This window comes from Limanda limanda, chromosome 22 (genome assembly GCF_963576545.1).
Source record: "Limanda limanda chromosome 22, fLimLim1.1, whole genome shotgun sequence".
NCBI lineage: Eukaryota > Metazoa > Chordata > Actinopteri > Pleuronectiformes > Pleuronectidae > Limanda > Limanda limanda.
This window is the reverse complement of record NC_083657.1, coordinates 14,560,613-14,582,382: the sequence shown is the minus strand read 5'-3', so window position 1 is coordinate 14,582,382 and position 21,770 is coordinate 14,560,613. Positions and strand designations below refer to the sequence as shown.

At 41.1% G+C, this 21,770-nt stretch overlaps 1 protein-coding gene across 3 annotated transcripts in view; it reads right to left on the bottom strand.

The window, feature by feature from the left end:
* nrxn2b (neurexin 2b) overlaps nucleotides 1-21,770 on the bottom strand; it is a 533,986-nt gene that overhangs the window by 242,145 nt on the left and 270,071 nt on the right. For all 3 annotated transcript variants that reach the window (XM_061066072.1, XM_061066073.1, XM_061066075.1), the window contains 2 exons: nucleotides 12,461-12,634; nucleotides 8,332-8,451 (listed from right to left, as the gene is read on the bottom strand). In XM_061066072.1, the coding sequence (XP_060922055.1) occupies nucleotides 8,332-8,451; nucleotides 12,461-12,634 (294 nt within the window). The remainder of the gene's footprint in view (nucleotides 1-8,331; nucleotides 8,452-12,460; nucleotides 12,635-21,770) is intronic.

Here is a 21,770-nt window from a genome sequence, read left to right as displayed (position 1 = left end):
TGTGTGTGTGTGTGTGTGTGTGTGTGTGTGTGTGTGTGTGTGTGTGTGTGTGTGTGTGTGTGTGTGTGTGTGTGTGTGTGTGTGTGTGTGTGTTTGAGTGTGTGTGCGTGCGTGCGTGCGTGCGTTTGTGCGTGCCGCGTCATGTTTGGCACTTGTATGGCATTTGGGAGAGTATTTGCACCACTGAATTCAATCAGGTCCAAAATATTGACACTAGTCCAATGTGCGACGCTGCTATTTACAAAGCACCAACAGGAAATAATAGATTCCCTGCTTTGTTTTTACCTTGTTTTGATTTTGATTCTCTTTCTAAATCCAAAGACACACATAGGCTGAAATATCCCCCCTGCCTTTTCGATAGTCTTATTCCAGAGTGATAGGCTTGAGATAATGTCTGCAAGTGGCTAGAATGATCTCAAATCAATTACAAGGCCCCTTTAATTGTATTTTACTGCACATTGTAGTCTAAAATCTCCAATCTTTAATTAAAACCAACCAGTGGAAAATCTCCACCGGTTCAACACAAAGCAAAACTCTACAAGACCGAAAGAAAGCTGCTTTTGGTTTTCTTCCCCCAAAGAGACAGGCACAAGTCTGGCTTACCTGCCAAATCTACCAGGCTCACAAACAGACGCTCTGGAGAAAATCGATGAGGAGCAGACGGTTTATTATATCCTGTAGGTAAAGGACGTTCACTCTCTTGGTTTTTGAAATACAGGAGTTAAAATAACTGCACTTAATAATGTTAAAGATAGCTAGATTAGCTGCTGAGGTATTCTTATCTTGTCTTATCTACCATACAGGTATTGCAGATCTTAAAAATTCAATTTCATTATTAGTGTTCTAGTTAGTTGAGGACGATAGCTAGAGCACAATTTCCACCTAAGCAATATGTTGAGCATAACGCTCTGGGCATCAAAGGGCACAGAATGTGTTCATCCACCCTCAACCAATCCCCTTCAAGCTATTGACATGGTGACTTTTAAAGCCCAATGGGCTAGGCACTGCCATCTTTAGAGGAAGCCAAAATTGCCTTTGCATGCCCAAACACTATTTCATTCCTCACTCACGCTCACTCCATTCCAACGCTTCCCATCCATCCTTTCAGTTCTCTGCTCATGCTTTCACTCACAGCGCCTGCAAATGGGAAGATAGCTGCGACCACCACCGGTCTCACTCCATCTCATTTCTAGAGCAGTAAACAGCTGAGAAGTAGACAGGGTGTGTGTATGTGTGTGTGTGTGTATGTATTAATGGGCATTAATAAAGCAGACAGAGTAATTATTCAGGATTCACCCTGTGTTTCTGGGCTAATAAGGTTGCGGTTAATTGCTGGGTCCGGACAGCAGCTCTTTGGGACCGGCTGGCAAACAGAGAAGATGTGAGAGGAGGTGTGATGTGAATAACACTTAACAGATATGGGAATGCGAGTAAGAGGAAATATGATCCCAAAAAGCCGGTCAGACACCTCCTATGTATTGGCTTTTATGCTCGACCATGCTTGTCTCTCTCCCTGAGGGCATCTTGGGTGAAAACAGTTGATTTCCTTTATTGGATCAGGGGGTTTGAGGGTAGAGTTTTCCTTTTTCTCTCCTCGGAGGTTTGTGGCTCTGCTTTCTCATTCCTCCTGAGGTTGGACTGAGTGATTTCAGCTGGTGATGAGAATCCCTTTTAGTCTGTCCTAATCTAAACTGTGTTGAGCACTGAGTCTGTGTTGTAATCAGTGTGACCTTCATCACAACAAGTGGCCTGGCAATCAATGATAAAGCTAAACTTTCTGCTATTTGCGAACAGGAGCCCTTTATTTGCTATTTTTCTTCGGCTGTATTTCAAGCGATGCAAGCAAATGACCACCTAAAGAGTCGCTGAAGAGGATGAGAGTGAATCCATTTCAGTGATCAGGTTTCATTAAAGTTTGCTTGGGAGGGATGGAAAGAGGGGCTAGGCATGACCAGTGCCTGTTGCAACTCATCAAGGTTATCAAGCATTAACAGTAGGCTAGCAAAGGTAAGGGGCAGCTTAGTGAGCTGCACTTAGTCCTTTAGAGTTGTTGTCAATTCGCTCACTCTAATGGCCCTCAAACAGCATAAGGAATGGACTAAAGGAAGAGCTACAGCACATTCACACTCGAAAGCAGAGGTCTACTTTCATTCACAGATAATAATGGCACACAATATGACTTTACACAGATTTGCACCTTTTCAGCTCTGACCTAAAGGTATAGTAAGATTTTCAACACACTTGGATGAAGGACAACTGTTACTATTGATTAATGATGCTTTCACCTTTTAGTCAGCCAAAACTCAATATATATATATAATATAAATATATAATTTTAATCTTATTTAATAATAGTTCTTTACTTTATGCTCAAATCCAAATTACTGGTGTACTGTTGGCATCTGACAGTGCAATACATATTTTGTTGGAGGTAGGTGCAATTTTTTGTAATTTATGAATGCACATATTGGAGTGGTCTGACATTGAAGGACACATTATGCAGTACCCATATATGCTTCAATGACAAGCTTTTGTTCGGGAAGACATCAGCTTGCTTTGCTGAGAGCGCGGTACTAGTGCTGGAGAAAAAAGAAACAGGTGAGGGATTGCAGGGAGGAGGTAGATTGAAATCAGCAGTGCTGCAAACACTCTGGCACTTTGCACTCAATTAGTATGCCTGACAGCACTATGCAACGGCAGCTGGATTCATTCTACACATGCATGTGTTGTGCTGGCCCAGAGAGAGCATACAGCTGAACAAAGAATTGCACAGCCTTCTCCTTCCACCCTGTCCATCCCCTCTCCAGCTTGTTTTCTCTTGGTGGCTCTCTCGCGATGCACAGAGAATGAGAGCAGGACAGAAACAAATTCCTCGTACAGCGACCCCTTACACAGCATCTCTGTCTGAGTTGGTTCCAGATGAATAAGGGAGAATACCAAGTGGCCCACTTATATGCTGCGCAGAGACAAATAGACCAGTCAATCACTGCAGTCTGCTGCTGAATAACAAACGCTCGCTTGTCTGTGTGTGTAGGGGTATGCGATTGGGGGGTATGGAACTGTTTTTTCGTATTCGTTGTTTCACAATTGCATGCGAGAACGGACATAGTGGTACAGTTGAGGCATACACCTCCAATTCCAACTTAATGTGATTTGTTTTTCAGTGCCACAGCAAATGCACCGCATGTTTCTACTGTCAATGAGAATGTAAGAGAAGAGGCCATTTTAGAAAAGGTATATTTGATGAAACATGGCTGGAGAGTACTCTGGTAAATGTGGCTGTTGAGGTGAAGTCTGCAGACACTAATGTAGATAGGAATGCAACAACAAAACAATTTCAGTAGTATGAGTTCCTTCCTTCCTCCAAGCTGAGCCTCATATATTTGTCCCCCCACTCACCCACCTAGCACACAAACACTTCACTTATCCAAGTGTAATGCGGTCAGCCTGTCAGTGCAAAGTGACCGACAGAAGAGGTCACCGAAGATGTGCAAGCTATTCAATTAAATAACATGGGAACTTCTCCACGTAGATTTGAGCCTCAGAAATATTCTTGATACAGAAACCTACTCAGCCATCGTAGTACAAACTGTTGCAATGCTCTGAGCTCAGCAGCATTGCTACATACACAACTTCACAAATAGTGAGCAGTATGCAGCATCTTCCCTTGATCCATGCAAGGCAACAGCGTTAACCCTCGGCCATGGTGATCACATCCAGTATAAACTATCTGCTACTCAGACAGCTTGGCTTCCACAATTATTCCTTTTCCAATCCACCGTGTCAGATGGATGCACATCAATAAGTAATGCAAATGTAAAAATAAGTTTGCAGTCCAGTAAAGTTCTGTGATGGGGGCGGGGCTGAGAGGGAGCTCTCAAAAATAGTTTGTTGACCAGGGAATTGAGGAAAGAAAACATCTGACTTTTTTATGTTAAAATTAGAGAAAAAAACATAGGAGCATGCTTTAAATAATGCCTGAGAGAAGTCCACATCTGCAAATTACTGAATATGGCCTCAGCCTCTTCAGATATGTCAACCAGAGCAGAAGATATTAAAGTAATCCAACTTTACAACCAGCATTTCATCAATTCACCTGCCTTTTGTCCTCTGCCTGTCCTTCTGGCCACTGTAGCTTTTTTAATAGATTTAGAATCATTCCAGAAATTCAAGGATTCATAGCTGGGCTAAATTACCTGATTAAGTGAGTTTGATTATTGGAAGGCTTTTATTCTTGGCAAAGGATAGCAGTCTCTGCAACAGCATTTAGAAAATAATGTGACACTAACACTCCATTGAGAAGAGGACTAATGGAGCTAATGACTCATCCTCCTTTCCAGCTAGGCAACAGTAGGATTCAATAACCTTTTCAAATTTTTGTTTACAAATATGATTACAAAATTAAGATTAAATTTACAGGTTTGCTGAAGTGCTTCTATAGATGTAGTCAGAGACATAACCTCCATCATATCTCAGGAGACAAATATGACTGGCTGATGTCCAGCAGGTAATAAAAATCCAATAGAGACAAATTACTTCAGTTTATCTGGTATGAAACGTCGTTGAGGAAAAATGCTGTACAATAATAGCTTCCCTGTGTATAATATCGCCTCCATTCAACCGTGAATCAGGATTCATAAATAACAACTGCAGCGTCAATAACTTTGACAACCTTTCTTGCCGGATTGAAACAAATGACTCTGAGCTTAAACTGATGAAATTAGACTTAATCATTTCTCCACTGAACAATGTTAGCCATGTGATACTTGGCTGCCGAGGTAGTCATTGATATTTTATGGACCACAAAGTCTAAGACCAGTCAGTTTCACAGGTCTGAATATTTCTATAACAGGTATCTTTTAATTTGAGCAGTGTAGTCTTCACATGGACACACATAACTACTACACTCTAAATAACTCAGTGGTGGTTACTCTCTACAAGATTAATATTTTTCTTTGATGGCAAAATTAAAATATTTTTTTTATCTGGAACTGAGGTCAGAGAGCATAAAAGGTATTTGTGTGGGCAACAAATGTGTGCCTGGCTGGTTGGTTAATAAAAAGTGCTTGAGTGCATTATATTTATGAATGCACCAGATTTTCAGTGTGGCAGCTGAATGAGCGACAAAGAGGGTGATCATATGGCAGCTTGCTTCTCTATGACTCATTTGAGTGGCCTTATTTCTGCCTCTTCTTTTGGTGACACACATATATCCTTATAAAATATTATTTATGAGGCGACAAAGAGATGTAACCAATACATCTGTTCATCCCGGTCTCGTTCTCATTAGGCATGCAGGCATAGACAAGTAGGATGCAAGCTATATGGTTTATGGGGCTACCGAGAAGAAACTACACAAAAAACAGGGATTAAAGCATTTCAACACTTTGCATTTCACATAGGTAGAAGACACATCAAGGGCACAGGACAAAAATCAGGGCAAAGCTACAGCGAGCAGGATAATGTAACCCTGTGAACTGGGCTGGGATCAAACTCTTCACGTCCTTTGTTTCTATTGCAAAAACAAAAATGATGCAATATCTGCAAAACTGGCGCATCCATTTCATAAATTAAAAATGCTTCCCAGTATATTAAGTCCTACCTTGCTTTTCAGATGAGGCTCAAGGAAAATTCTCCGAAGGCTGACGGTGTGTGACAAATGTTGATTCATTTAAAAGCCTCAAGGATAGAAGGTTGCCTGAATGGCGAAGAGCACGGAAATGCGAAGATAAGAAAGAAGACGAGAACGAGCCAAAAGGTTCAACTCAGAGCCGGTTGTCAAGGTCAAGAGATGAAATAAAGTTTTCCACCGTAGCAAGATGGCAGATATGAAGCCAGGAAGGAAAGCCTGAAGAATTGCAGCTGCTGTGAGGAAGGAAAAAACATGCAACAATAGAAACCAACTTTAGCAATGCATGGACACCGTGACAGAGGCTGACACACTAACACTTTTGGGAAAAAATTCATAATGTATGCAGATATGTATTGGGGTTGGTAAATCTGCATCCTTCCAGCTATTTAGAAGTTATTTAGTCATGTTAAATTATCACTTAAGTTATGAATAAACTTGGTTTGGTTTGTCTTATTTTCAAATTGGCATAATTTGTCAATAAGTAAGAGGTGATTGCTGTTCTCTCAGACTTTGTAGATGTGTGACATTGTAGTGTGGCAGCCCCTCACCAAGAAAACATTGCACATGAAGAAGACCAAGAGGAACAAGGAAGAGTGGACATCAACTTGCAGCCTATTTCACATATTACTCATACTGCATGATCAGAAAGCAAGAGGATAATAAGTCAGTGTTGATACTTAATCATATTCATTAGTTTGAGAAAATGTGGACTTGATGACTTAACAAGACTGCAGTACAGACTGCTTGAATGTTTCTTTTTCTCAATTGCAGTTATACAATTCCTTTGATCTGGCTGCTGTTGATGTCCTTCCTTCCACACACACACACACACACACACACACACACACACACACACACACACACACACACACACACACACACACACACACACACACACACACACACACACACACACACACACACACACACACACACACACACGCATCTCCTATGTCTTTCTACAGAGCCCATGTTGCTATGCTCCCTGGTGCCACGCACTTTCAACTGTCATCTGTGAAACCAGCACGGTAAAACCACTAACACTCCCCATCGGCAAAATCCCACTGCCGGAATCAGCACCGCTCTCCTCTCTTCATCGTTTGTACTCCTCTCTCAAGGAGCGAGGGATCGCTCTGCTTATCTCAGCAAGGCTGTCATGCCGACAGAGCAGTTATTATCGCCTTCTCCTTGCTCGAGTCTTCCAAGAGTCGAAGGAACACCTTGCTAATCAGCCCCTGACTGTCATGCCGTCATATTCTGTGTAGGTAGCATGGCAGCAACGTTACAACGACATCGGCACACAACAGTCACAGATAAACTTCCTAACTTCACAAATGAAACATAAGGTCTTAAGAAAAAACAAGAGAGGACAATGTGAGGGTGATACAGCTTAACTCAGCACACACCACTTAATAAGCAAACAAAGACTTATGCAAACAAGTCTATTAGCCTGTCACCCTGCCTTTGCTCCTGTTTAAATCAAGCCTGTGAGGAGTTCTGAATGCTAATTGTACACAAGCTCTACCTTACACCAAGCTAAGCTCTGCTATATAAGAAGATCTTAAGGACTTAAAAAAATATGATTTATATTACCAAATCTGGTTATCTTTAAAACTTGAGCATTGCTTATGAGATGAGACAGTACACTGAGCACCTAACAACACGAGGCATATCGGTCCACCAATGACAACATACATCTAATACTTAAGCTAAATGTCAGTGAGTAAATATATATTTTTTATTCATAAGCACATTTCTAATATTCAGTAATCAATATCTTAAAGATGAAGTCTGTTAAATGCAGCTGGTTCAAACCAAAGCCATATGTACGCACAAACCATCAGCCTGGAAAATAAGTATTTAAAACCGCTGAAATAGACATCACTGTAATAGGAGTATTTTACCCCTTCTCCAAACCTCCCTGCTCTTCCTTGCCACCAGCCGCCTAGCAGGTGACCACATGGCAGGAGACCACTAGGATTTAAATCCCCATTTCTCATCACAGCATGTGTCGGCAGTGCCTCAGCAGCTGAGGAACCAATCTCATGGCAAAGTCAGAGTTGTAAAATCTGAGGTGTTACTATGCATAATGTGCGGGTAATAGACCATTACAGAGGAGGTCATGTTGAGTGCAATGTAGCCTACAATTTCTGATATGTAACATGTTAGCAAGGTAGTCATAATATGTTGCCAAGTTTGTCAAATTATTGGTATTGAGGCGATGTGAGAGATGATCTGTGAGGCTCTAATTGTAGTGCTGTTAAAGCTGCACATGGCCAGATATGTATGCATGCAGAGATACAACTGTCTTATCAGCTTAAATGACAAATTAAGGCTGTAGAAGAGTGGAGCATCCCATTTCCACTAATTGAGAGCCTGAAGATCCACACAAATGATCACCTAAAGAGATGCAAATGAGCACTTGCTAGAACACTGGACGCACCAATGATGGTTACCCAAGCAACATGAATGAGGACACATCGTGCTGTGTACTTCAATTACTTTGATTAATTGAGTAATGGGAACTTTCAGATGTAGGCTCTCACTGCCACTTCAACAGCAGAAGAGCAAAGTGTTTTGTGCAGCTTTAAAGAAAACAAGCACCACGAGCAGCATATATCTGACCCTGCTGATATCTACGCGCAACACTCACTCAAGCCATACACACTTAAACCAAACATTAAAGACATATCACTTACGGTCATTGCAGAATGAGCCACCATAGGACGTCATCGTGCAGTCGCAGGTGAAGCCCTCCCACTGCTGGAGACACACCCCCTGATGGTAGCAGGACTCCTCCGTACAGGTGGTACTGGGTCCTGAGGGCAGGACCAAAGCAACAGTTCAGAATTTAGTTAACAGTCCAAAACATACATGAAATTCAAGTGAGGGACCACGCATGGTGCACAGACACCAACTAATGAGGAGTGTGACACAGTATCTAAAGCATTTTCAGCTGAGTCAGACACAAACCCCTCAGGCAGTGCTGCTGGCCGACCACTTCTCTGGGTAGTGGCAGCTGAAGAGGGTTTGCGTTTAGAAACATATGACATTAACATTCAAGCCCCCCTGTCATGTGAAAGGTTCGCCACTATTAGCTCTGTAGAAACCAAAGATAACCAACAACCAAAGTGATGCAAACTGTTGAGCATTGGTGGCATTGATATTAAACCTAGGTGTTAGGATGGATTTGTCATGCTGCTCTGTGTTGGCTGGATGTGTCAATTAAGAACAGTTACCAATTACCCATCTGGTCCACATAAGCTGCAGCGTATCAAGGCCCTGTCACTCTGTTACTAATTTATTTATTTTAAACATAAGAGTTTTTCATTGCATATTCTACCCACTGTTATCAAATCATTGTTTGTGTGAAAAGCGTAAAATTAATCTCATATTTCTAATACTTGTGTGAAAAGATCCAGTTACTAAAACTAAACTCAGTAGCTGCTCATCCATAGACTGAAAATGATTTGATTAATGTTGCTCAGAAATGTATTCAGATTAAATCTGACATTAATTCAAGGTTGAAACCCTGTGTAATCGGAGGACATGGGGCAAATTTGCATTGGAAATTAATGTTGTTCGAGGTAGTTGCAGTTCAGCATCTGTGGGTGTGTGTTTGTGTGTGTGTGTATGTGTGTGTGTGTGTGTTCAGGGGAAGGCGTGAGGGCGCTCTCGCCTGTTGTTCCCTCCCATGGTCATGGATGGATGAAGACATTTAAATTGTCAATTAGAGACTCCACCGCTGTAATTTCTCAGTGGAATTCCAGCCACTTATTGAGATAGGTAGTGTGACAGACTGCCATGAAAACTTCTTCACATTGTATATACTATTGAGCCAAAAGATTTCCTCACTTGAGCTGATATGATATGGAAAATAATTGATCAAGTGTTTGCTCTATCTGACTCTGTATTATTACAGGCTTATACTATATCATAGTCAATCTTCCTTTCAAGAAAACCCACATTTTAAATAGCTGTTTTGAAAATAATATATAAAAGTTGAATGGCAGAAAAAAGATTAGGATGCAGATCAAATCTAAGACAAGGAAATGTGTCTAAATATAAGCATGTGTGGTAACTCTCTTGTCGGCGGTGGTGGGGATTCTCATTAAAATCTCAATTAAACATAAACATTTCCAAAGAGCCATGGTTCATTGCCAGACTCATTTGTTTCCATATAGATAAACCGATATCTCAATGTGCCTTTAACAAATGGCCCAATTAAAAAGCCACCCCCCAGCCCAAAAAAAAGAAAAAGAAGAAAACCCAAAACAATAAACAATCCATGAGAGCTTTTACTCACTTTACTCTGGCCCAAAATGTTCAGTCAAATCGAATTCTGTTTCCATCAGCTTGTTCTGTTAGTACGTCTGAACCACCTTATTGCCCCATTTATTACTCACTAATAAAGGGGCCCCCTGAGGCGCTAATTAAGCACACTGTAATAATTAATAAAGTAATGTAATCACTTCCACTGCCTTTCTTTCAACTATTGATCGGCCAAACTCTGTATGGCTGCCTGAGAACCTGTTAGTAGGTGCCTCAGGTTTGTTGGAGAATAAAACTCCATCTGCCATGTTAGCTCCAAACATTCAGTAAAATACTGGACAATATATGGAGGGGGTTAGCCTGACATCACTGTAAAAGACCAGTGTGGACACAAATCTCCACTTCCTGGCTGCTGTCACCTGTGTCTGGGACTCGCTCGCTGTGTTGCAACTGAGACTTCTGTAAGCCACAGTGAGATTTCCATCAGCGCCGTCTGTCTGCAGATTGGCTGAACATTAAGATTCCATGGTCAACTGTTTTTATAGCGTTTCAAAGTCACGTCACGGTCACTTTTTATCACCTTATTACTATAACCTTTACCCGGACTCAGGATTTTAGTCATCAAACGTCTGAATCTTAGGTAAGAAGAAAAAAAGAAGGCGATGTGCCGTGCTCATCAGGGAGCCTCAGAGTTACATTGCACATGTTTAATGAGAAACTGTTAAATCCAGTTTTTAATCACTGTGAATAGCCTGGTTGGTTGGGTTGGGAGGGAAAATTAAATTGATTGTAAGTAGGCAGCGATAGACAACTTTAGCTCTTAATGTTGAACAGCAAAAACTTATGGGTAACTCTGCTTATACTTTAAATAATGTACTATAAATGCTTAAATGTCTACTTTTGCTTTAATTTTTGCTACATCATACTTATATTAATGGATGTAGTATGATCTTTGACCACGTTTCCTTGTTCTTCCATTGTTGAGCTACAATGAGTCAGCAACACACATCTTGTGAATCTTCCCTTCAATTCTCTCGGTCTCAGTCCCCTTCCCTTTTCCACATCATGTTCCTTGCCGTTATCATCTGCTGAGCTAGTACAGAGGCACAAGAACAAACTCAGTGTTCTGGCCTTGGTCTGGCCTTAGGTCTACAGAGACTTGGACCAGCAGCCACCTCTGACCACTCAGTATTCCCAGTCCTGAAGCAACAGTGACCTCAGAGCCAAGTAAGGAAGGATGTTGGCAGTGGTCCATCCGCAGAATAGCACTGCATTTTAGGAGAGTCATCCTAAGGACTCCTGCATAGCCAAAGGACTAGCAGTTGATGGAGATAGATTAACTAGAACACTATTGCTGTAGTTTTAACTTTGTTATGTGATGTCAGCGTTTGGCATCTTGAGTGTAGGGTGAAGAATAATATCCTGAATATGACTATAGTAAAAATTCAGTTTTTGATGTATTCCTGCAATATCAACAAGGGAATACATTTGCAACAGCCTCAGGTTGTGGTCTCCTACTATTTGTCAAAAAGGTCCACTGATTCTATAACTACTAAATTACACATGCTCAGCTCCATGGCACAATAATGTTCACATTCATTTCAGGTGTCTGCCGGAGTCAAGTGGAAGGGAAAACGCTACAACCCAAAGTTGCTGCTATACTGAGCACAGTAGAGGGAAGAGATACCACACTCATGCGATGCAGGTTTTATGGAGCAATAGAGCGGATATCAAGACGAGGGGGACTTTGATCGTAAAGACTGTCCTGAGCTGTAAGTCTGGGCCTGGTCACTGGTGTATATCAGGCAGCTACAGACGAAATGCACCGTCTTACTGTACTGGTGTCTCTGCACAGAAGGCTCAGTGCAGGTGGAAGTGCTGTGTGTAATCAGGCCACAGAGGGAAACAAATCCAATTTATAGATACAAATAAAGACTGAAGAAGGTAGAGCAGCTATTTAAAGCAGAGAATAAAGGTGGCATGTAAACATTATCCTTGTACTGTATAAATGTGTACACTAAAATCACTTTAGAATGTTTTTACCTTTTTAATTAACAATTAGCACAGTAAACTACGAGTATGTGAAACAGTTAGGAAACCCAGAACTACTTGCTGTTTTATCCATCTCTACACGACAGATTGAAATTAAATCGTACAAGAGGCAGATTGCTGCTGCACTCCAGACTTGTTTTCCTTATGATTACTTGTCATGTTCTCAAACTGAGCTATCCTTAATGACAAATCAGTACAAAGTTGTCCTCGAACACACAACATTTCCCCCCCCAGGAACACTGGATACACCTTTAAAGATAACACAAACACTTGAAATCAATTCAACTTGATCTTCTGTTGATTCACAGGAGAGCTTATTGTTGATTTATCATTTGTTTTGAACATTGAGATGAATTTCACAATTAGGGAAATATAGCTGAAAAAGTACCAGGTATTACAACTAAGTACAACACATATTTGGTATTATGCAAACTACATGAAGTTATTTGAGCTAAATTTATGAACTGTTCCTGTAGGTGATGGACATTTGCTTCCTCCACTCACCATCGCAGCCTCGTTCCACCTGACCCACCCTGTGGAGGGCATCCGCGATCAGGTCGGGCAGTCTCCCATTCAGGTCCACGGAGGCCAGACAACCTTGGTACCCATCCCGGGACGCAATGAGCTTGGGCAGATTGCTGTACATGTTCTTCGTCACGCCACCGATGTACAGCTCCCCTGCAAAATAAACAAACGGAATCACTTGTGAAAACTTGAAAGATCTTACATGTTTCAAAGTTTAAATCAAATACAAGCAGATATTTAGGAAGTCTAGCATTGTTGGCATAGCTGTGCTTTCACTTTTCTTTGACTATATGGATTGTTACATGAGTGGATTACTACTAATTAATGCACTATTGAAATTTCAAGTGTCAAAACAAGAATTACCTTGATTGTGGGAGAAAGTACAAATGAAGCTTTACACGTCTCAGTTCAATGATGACAAACTCCAATCAAATATGTTCTTTGTGTACAGACTAAATGTGTGGGTATATAATGTAAGATGACTTAATCGGCCATTTAATTATGAGTTATTGATGTGCAGTAAGTTAATTAACATGAACTGTCATGTTCATAAAAGACCACAGCTGAAGGGAACAAGATCATCTGAAGGAACAAGCTGAAGGAACAAGATCATACTGAAATAATGAAGTCTACACAGCACACTGTTAAGTCATTTACTTGCTCGATACAACATTTCTTGCTGTTACTGTTCAGGGTTTTCCAATCAGGATTTTTTGGGCCGATCACAGATCGTTTGAAGTAGAAATACAACCAGATCCGACAGGCAACCCATGATAGAATTCCCCGCACAATATGCAAATAAACAAGTGCATCGCCCCGTTTGCAAAGACGTTTCACAAAGTTTATAAAGTTTCAACTCAAGAAAATGCACAATTTTAAAGGAAATCTGGTGATATTGCAGAGCGCAAAAATCTGCTGCTTAAACAAGAGCACAAACACGAGAAGAGAAGTAAGATGCCTCACTCAATAGCTATTTCCACCGAATAACTATATGTTAGAATACAAAAATAAAATGAGCCATCTCAATTCCTTCTCATCTCTGTTGAGCGTTGCACTTTATGAGTGAGAGCTGTTTGTTTTGCCTCATCTGATCAAACTAATTAGAGTGAATATTGACCGATCAATCTGAGCACCCCTAGTTACTGCCATTAAGATCGGAGGTGGCCTTTGACCCATTTGTGGGAGAATGGGGTTTATGATCAGAAAAAATGTGGAGCCTTGCTGAAGCACTGGACTTTTGTGCAACAGCAGATGCAGGTAACAGGCAGAAAACGTCTCAGGTACCTGGAGACACAGAATTGACATTAAAGCCCAGCAGCATGAATGTTGGGAGCTATGCTAGGGAGACAGATCCGCTAACAAAACGGTTGTTGTGACAAAGATGCCAAGAACATGTTCTGTATATTGCATGATTCAAAGAAGTAGCTTACAGTTTAATCAATATAAATAGCTTTTGATGTTTACAAAGATTCATGTCATGATCCTGTCTATATACTGTACTCTTCTCTTTTGGGAGAAGAACAAAATGTACAAAACAGCACTTTCTCGTGAAGCAGACTTTGTGAATCCTCAGCGAGATGATAAGGCTGAGTTTTGAAATATCTCAGCGCTCAAGCACAATTAAGGCCTCTTTACGTTACAACATAAAAGGAAATATCCATCCACTTTTAATCCCAATTATTTTCTCTCTTTTTCTCCCTTCTTTGCTCAGCCCTCTGTTCTGTGGAGTTGTGCAGAAAATGCCAAGTGAAATTATGAAAAACACAAAGAGGCCTTTGATGTAAGTGCATATGAATAAACACAGTTTGAAATGCTTTAGGCATTTCTCATCAACAAAACTCCTACTTCACACTTTATCCTTAAGTAGGCATAAAATGAACATCCAGCAAAACCTTTCACACATGGGCGAGATCCTGTAAAATATAGAACCATCAGAAAACCTTTCTAGTCAGAATTTTTTTTTCCCCACAGCGGAAAACTTTAGCACTTTCAACTTTACCATTCAGAGAAGCAATGAGCCACGAGGTCAATTATATGTGGACTTTGTGTAATGGAATGAGTCAATGATGTTTGCCAACTCCTCTCTGGAATTAATGAGTACTTGACACATCATATTTCCCATCCGGGGCTCCCGGGCATCATAATCAATACGACAAATTCATTATCAGTCTGGCTGAGTGATTCCCTGAAATCGCAGCTCTAAGAACCATTTAGCAAATATGAAAATTATTGGTATGGAGTTAATCTAAAAAGAGCAAACAGCGCATTTCCTGCAGAAGTCCACAGCATGTTAGAGATTCCACTAGCTGACTATATAACCAGAGTGGACAGGAGAGATGTACTGTAAGGAATAACTTATGCAAGTTTTCTTTTTCTTTCAGTGGCGTAAAGGCAACCGAAGATGAATAAATATGCAGCACACTTGCACACACCCACTCAGAGAAGCAGGCTGTCGCTGTGTTTCGTTTGGAGTTGAACAGAAATCTAAATTACAGATTTCTCTGGGGAAAGTTTTGACTTCCTTGCCCATTTGGCCCACAAACAGTTTGTTCTGTGGCACACATCGTGGCTCCTCCACCTTGTTTTCAAATAGGTGTTTACTAAGGAAGTTCCACTTGCTGACATTGAAAAGCTGTTCGGAACTTGTTTAGCCTGTGTGAAACTCAATATCTTCTCAAAACTTATCCCAGTAGTGTGACATAAATAAACTTTTTTCTAGTGTTTTTTCACATAAATGAATGTTTGTTTTCCCATTTAGGTGTCTAAGGAAAACCACTGACTCATCATTTAGGCCCGCAGTATCACACTTATCAAAAAATGGTGTCTATATAAATCACAGTTTATTTGGCTTTCATAAATGTAAAGTAAAAAGTGATGTTACTATAAAAATATTGAAATGTCCCACAAGATATTCTCTTGCTTTAACCTGATATATGTTTGAGGCTCAAAGTTTTTGGGACTACTCTAGAATGGGCAGGTCAGAACAATGAGTAACCATTTTACTCCCAGCTAGAAACAGTGTACTGGTCTGACTTTGCTGCCCCAGCAGTGATGAATAGCAGTGCTGCTGAAGAGCTCGGAGAAACCCACCAGACGGGACCAATTACAACATCCCAGACATCGCCAGAGACCACCAACTCCACGGTTACCATAATGACCTCTCAGGGGCCAATGGGAGGGGCTGGAATGCTATGATACGGGGGCCGTAGAGAGAGACTCACAGCACAATCTGGATGAGAACACTGATTCAACATTTACACTGGGCAATCAGTGTTTTCAGAGGGTTTAAAGTAAAATATAGATCTCTGCGACGATGGTTTAATTTATCTTCCATGGTGAGAAAACATCATAAATCAAGATTTGCTGACATGAAAATTGGATTAGTCAGTCAACAGAGATGAGTAGATGACCTTCCAACACATGACAGCCCCTGACAACATGTTCTTTAATCTCTAGGAAAGAAGAGCACTGGCTGAAAGTCGTTAGTATGTTTGAGACACTTCATGTGAAGTGTTTTTCTCTATTTCCAGACGAAAGAAAATATCAAAGCTCAAATTTCTAGTCTTGATAGCTACTCAAAGTGCTTCACAGTACAGTAATTGCCCTTTCGGGGTTCAGTATCTTGCCCAAGGACACTTGGGCATGCATAATGAGGAAGACTGTGATCAAACCTACCACCTTCTGACGCCTCTCAATAGCAATTGGTTAAAATGGCAGCTTACAGAAGCACTGCTTTAAAAGAAAACGGGTGGCAATCTGATTTTACAATTTACAAAACATGCCCATGATTAATTAAGGAAATTAGGTACAACCCTCTTGAACCACGGGCCTGAACAAAATCCAACAGTAGTATTAATGTACTTGTTGATGTATTAGGTCAGTTTGCCTGTTCAACTCAGGATTACACCTGTACTTTTTCCTCGCCTGTAATTGGCTCCCAAGTGAAGCAAAGATATTGCAGCCTCTGCCCATATTAAGGAATACTGTGAGAAACACTTTTTATATCCTTAACTGAGGGAGGCTTGATGATGGGAATAGGCCATAGATGCACAATGCCTGGTCTCATCTCTAAACAATAGTCAGTGCTCCGTGCCAAGTCCCCGGTGAACCCAAAGCCGACCATTAACTCTCATTAAATGCTCTATTAAGAACCTCTGCCTCCCTCTCGGGTCCTCACTCTCTCCCCCCGTGTTGCCCCTGTGTGCTTTGCTCTCATGCTGGCTCCAATTGAGAACAATTTAATGATTGCTGACATATGCAAACACACATATATGCTGTGAGCAGTGCGCATGAAGTGTCAGTCGGAGGTGGGGTGTTGTAGGCGGGGCTGGAACAATGGCAGCCAGCAGGAGGATGCAGGGAATCTGTGATTGCTAATTACACAGGTGCTCTGATCTACAAAGATGCCACAACAAGACGATTGGTGTAAAGGATAAATGATGCTGCTGCTTGTGAGTTAATTGCTGATGCTAAATTAGAAGTTGGATAATTATGTTGTGTCTCTGATGTGTGTGTGTATCTGAAAGAAACGGTACATAAATAGATGTATATAATTATGTGAGAATAAAAAGGGCTCAAGCTGTAATTATTTTATACTGTATTGACATGTTGTCACACACTGGGGCATGAACTCTCTATTTTATTGTAACTACAGGTGGTGTAATGAATATTCCAACTCCTCTAACAAACCCTCTCTTACACAGTGCCAAACGACTGCAGAAAGCAATATAAATATATATAAATAGTCGGCATATATTTGGCATGCTGAATCAAGATTATTCCGTTTCACAATTTTAGCAAAAAGTCATCTGTATTTAGATTCAACCTTCCTCCACACAATTGCTACCTTAAGCATGAAACTGGGCAACTGATGTTTCATTGCATTTGTCATGCACCGATTACTATTTTTGCAATGCAGCATGTAGTGTGAAACGTACTACATGTTAAAGATGACTCACTACGTTTTTTTAAAATGCACGTCACTTTTTTAACGTCAAACTTTCTGCTTGCTCCTGTTCGCAAATTGTTGTTTGAGCCGCAAACAGTCCAGTCCGTGTCCGTCCTTGTGGACATTTTCTTTCCTTTGATAGTTTTTTGCCTGTTTTTATGTTTATTGGTTGTTCTTATCCCAGTGTGTGTTTTTTGTGGAATTTTCTCTGTGTAAAATAAATATCACCTTTCGGCACCTTTTTGACAAATATCGCCCCATGAAACCTATTATAACTGTTTCTTTGATACCAAGGCCATTCAAACATAAAATAATGCATTCCATGTTTTTATGTTTTCATAAAATATAACATACATGTATTTCACTCTAGTATTTGTCATATGGAAAATATTTTTTTTTCATGAAACATTGTTAGTAGTACGTGAGCATATATATATAGATATATTTTATGTTATGGCATTTTTGGGCGAGGGGCATATTTTTGTCTTAACCGTAATGGCAGGAATTATTCATTAAAATGTGATATAACACAAAAACTAATAATGCAAAAACATTTATGTTGTTGCTTATGATTGACATATGCTAGGCTGTTAACCCTCCAAAAATGATTTCATCATGTAGTATCGGGAAAATTGTTCAAATTTGATGTATTTTATTATGTAAAAACTGGTTGTACTGGTTGCAAACAAGCTGGAATTTTAAAGGGTTATCAGGGTTGACTGTCTTTAAAAAGGGACAAAGCATTGTCGTCATGTTACCCAGCATTTTCAACTAAGACGGTATCGTACATAATCACTAACATTAGAAGACACTGTTAGGAAGGAACCCAATCAACTGCAGAGAGAGTTGATATTCTGTTTTGGAGGGGCATGGTGTCTGGTGACTTTTCAAAAGAATGTATTGGCACATCATGAATCACCATATTTTTTTTTCAATCAAAACTATGTAGCTACAACCTGATTGACCCAAACCCAACCAGCTGGTCTGTGGGTCCCTGTGTGGGCTCCTGATATGTGCCAGCACTTGCTGGTGGCACTTTGTGAAAGATTGTATAGTGACACAGACAGGCATCATTACACATTTTCATGCTTCCATTCTCCCTCCATGAAATGTCACTTCGTATTCGGTGTCCTTTCGCTTTGCCTCGGCTGTGCTCTTTTCTTTCTACTCCCCATCAGTTTTTCTCACTTTGCTCCGTCACTATCTTTTACTCTCCCTTTTCCACATATTTGTCCTAATCTCCCTTGCCCTTTCATTTTCCACCCTCACTCTTTGCGCTCAAAGCATTCTCACCCTGTCCTTTTTTTAAATCTCCCTTTTTAACCCATCTTCTTTTGCTTTACTTGAAACCACCCTAAATGACTTCACAGTCTGTGTCAGATGTTCTGCTGTATCGTGTTGCTGGTCAAAGTCTCATTGTACTGATTAAAAGTGGCACAAATGGATGTGCACTTGCATTGATATCTTTTTGTGACTGACTGTAGGCTCACATAGTTTATTTTTAAGATATTACATGTAATCACTTTGATCTCCAGCTGTTGTGTCCTAGTTCACAATAGCTGATTCCTAGCCGTTATTCTATTATTCACCGTCTGAAGAGCAGCTCTGCAATTTCACTCCAATCTTCCTCATTTGTTTAATATGAGAGACGTGTTCAATCAAATAACTACAAATCTGTAAAAATATCTTTCAAGGAAATATTTTTAAGATGGATTTTTCATGTTTCTTCCTTTTTATGGTCTAAAAACAGTAACATCTCAAAATGGATCAGGGCCTTTTTCCCTCCGTCAACATCTATTTCCGAGTCTGAGATGGAGACCGGTGCAAAGTGTAGAGAAGAAAATGCACCCATGACAAGATCTTATTCATGAGGGAGCATTATTACAAGCAGGGCCTTTGCTAGGGGACTAGAGGCGAGCCAATGAGTCCCAAAGGAATTCATGTCTGATGAGGACAACGCCAATTGCATTCGCTTCTTAATAAGGCAACAAGTGGAACTAGGGCTACGTTGTAGCACTTGCGGGCCCGAGCACCTGCACGTTGAAGCCTGTTGCCGTCGGGGGAGAGAGCGGTCGATGACCAAGCGCACGTCTCCGCGTTGGATGCGTTTTCCTCTCTGTGGCAAGGATAAAAGCTTCACTTCCTGTAGCCACCAGGGGGCGCTGTGATTTAAAGTCATGATTTCTGTGTAGATGTCATCAGGCTGGGACTCTAGTCTTACATGTCTAGTTTGGACTCAATTGGACAATAAACGCTTCACTTCATGTAGCCACCAGGGGGCGCTGTGATTTAAAGTCATGATTTCTGTGTAGATGTCATCAGGCCGGGACTCTAGTCTTACATGTCTAGTTTGGACTTAATTGGACAATAAACGCTGCACTTCCTGTAGCCACCAGGGGGCGCTGTGATTTAAAGTCATGATTTCTGTGGAGATGTCATCAGGCTGGGACTCTAGTCTTACATGTCTAGTTTGGACTCAATTGGACAATAAACACTTCACTTCCTGTAGCCACCAGGGGGCGCTGTGATTTAAAGTCATGATTTCTGTGTAGATGTCATCAGGCCGGGACTCTAGTCTTACATGTCTAGTTTGGACTCGATTGGATAATATATGTCCAAGCTAAGAACATCGTGTTTTGATGGCGTTTAATCAAACTTCGACGCCACGGTCACACGGCCTTAAAACCATATGAAGATCTCCGGGGGGGGGCTGTCGATACACACATGTAGTTTGAGTGAGATAGAACCATGAACACGGAAGTTACAGCATTTGGTGTTTCACGGCGAGTTGATGAACTTTGACGCCACGCCACGGTCACACGGTGTGACGAACGATAAATCCCTAAATCAATTTTTATCTCCATCTTGTTGTGATGACACTCATCTGAATTTAAAGTTGAACTGATAAAAGCCCTGGGACAAGTACATCAAAGTAAAAATGGTGAATATGGCCAAAATGGCCACTAAATCCAAAATGGCGGACTTCCTGTTTGGTTTAACCTATCGATCCGAGAGACTTTTTTGTTTGTAATGGAAAGACACATGCCCTAATACATTTTTGTACAAGTCGGCCAATCGTAGCGCCGGGGCTGCCCTTTAGGGGGCGCTAGTCAGTTTTTTTGCCACGCCCATTTCTTAAAACCATATGAATGTCTTCAAGGGGGGGATGTTAATACACACATGTAGTTTGAGGGAGATGGACCCATGAACACGGAAGTTACAGCAATTTCGTGTTTCACGGCGAGCTGATGAACTTTGATGCCACGCCATTACTATGGCGTTTGACGAAAAGTCACAGTATTCTTATATCTTCATTATCAATGTCTTGAGACCCATTTGATACAGTTTGACATGGTTGAGGTCAGTGGATGAGGAGGAACACATCCAAGTGTAAGACATGCAAAAAAAAAGACATTTCCTGTTGCCACCAGGGGGCGCTATGATATTAAGTCATGATTTCAGTGCAGATGTCTTCAGGTCGTGACTCTTGTCTTATGTGTGTAGTTTGGAATCGATTGGAACAAATATGTCTGAGATACAGAACCTCGTGTTTTGATGGCGTTTAATCAAACTTTGACGCCTCGCCACGGTCACACGGTGTGGCGAAAAGTTGATTTTTTAAGTCAACTTTTTTCTCCATCTTGTTGTGATGACACTCATCTGAATTTGAAGTTGATCTGATGAAAGCCCTGGGACAAGTACATTAAAGTAAAAATCGCCAAAAATGGTCAAAATGGCCACTAAATCCAAAATGGCAGGCTTCCTGTTGCGTTTTTCATAATGCCCCTTGAGACTTTTTTTCAGGATTAGTCACGATACACCTCTTGCCCGATTTTGGTGAAAATCAGTTATGTGGAAACCTAGAGGCTGGGTGGAAACCTAGGGGTTGTGTTCCAGGGGGCGCTGTTGAGCCATTTCGCCACGCCCATTTCCAAATACTCTAGAATACGTAAATTTTCACCACTTACTAACTTACTGCAAAGTTTCATAACTTTTTGAGCACGTTAAAGCCCTCAAAAAGCCCATCCTTTTGTGTGAAAAATAATAATAATAACTAGGGCTACGTTGTAGCACTTGCGGGCCCGAGCACCTGCACGTTGAAGCCTGTTGCCGTCGGGGGAGAGAGCGGTCGATGACCAAGCGCACGTCTCCGCGTTGGATGCGTTTTCCTCTCTGTGGCAAGGATAAAAGCTTCACTTCCTGTAGCCACCAGGGGGCGCTGTGATTTAAAGTCATGATTTCTGTGTAGATGTCATCAGGCTGGGACTCTAGTCTTACATGTCTAGTTTGGACTCAATTGGACAATAAACGCTTCACTTCATGTAGCCACCAGGGGGCGCT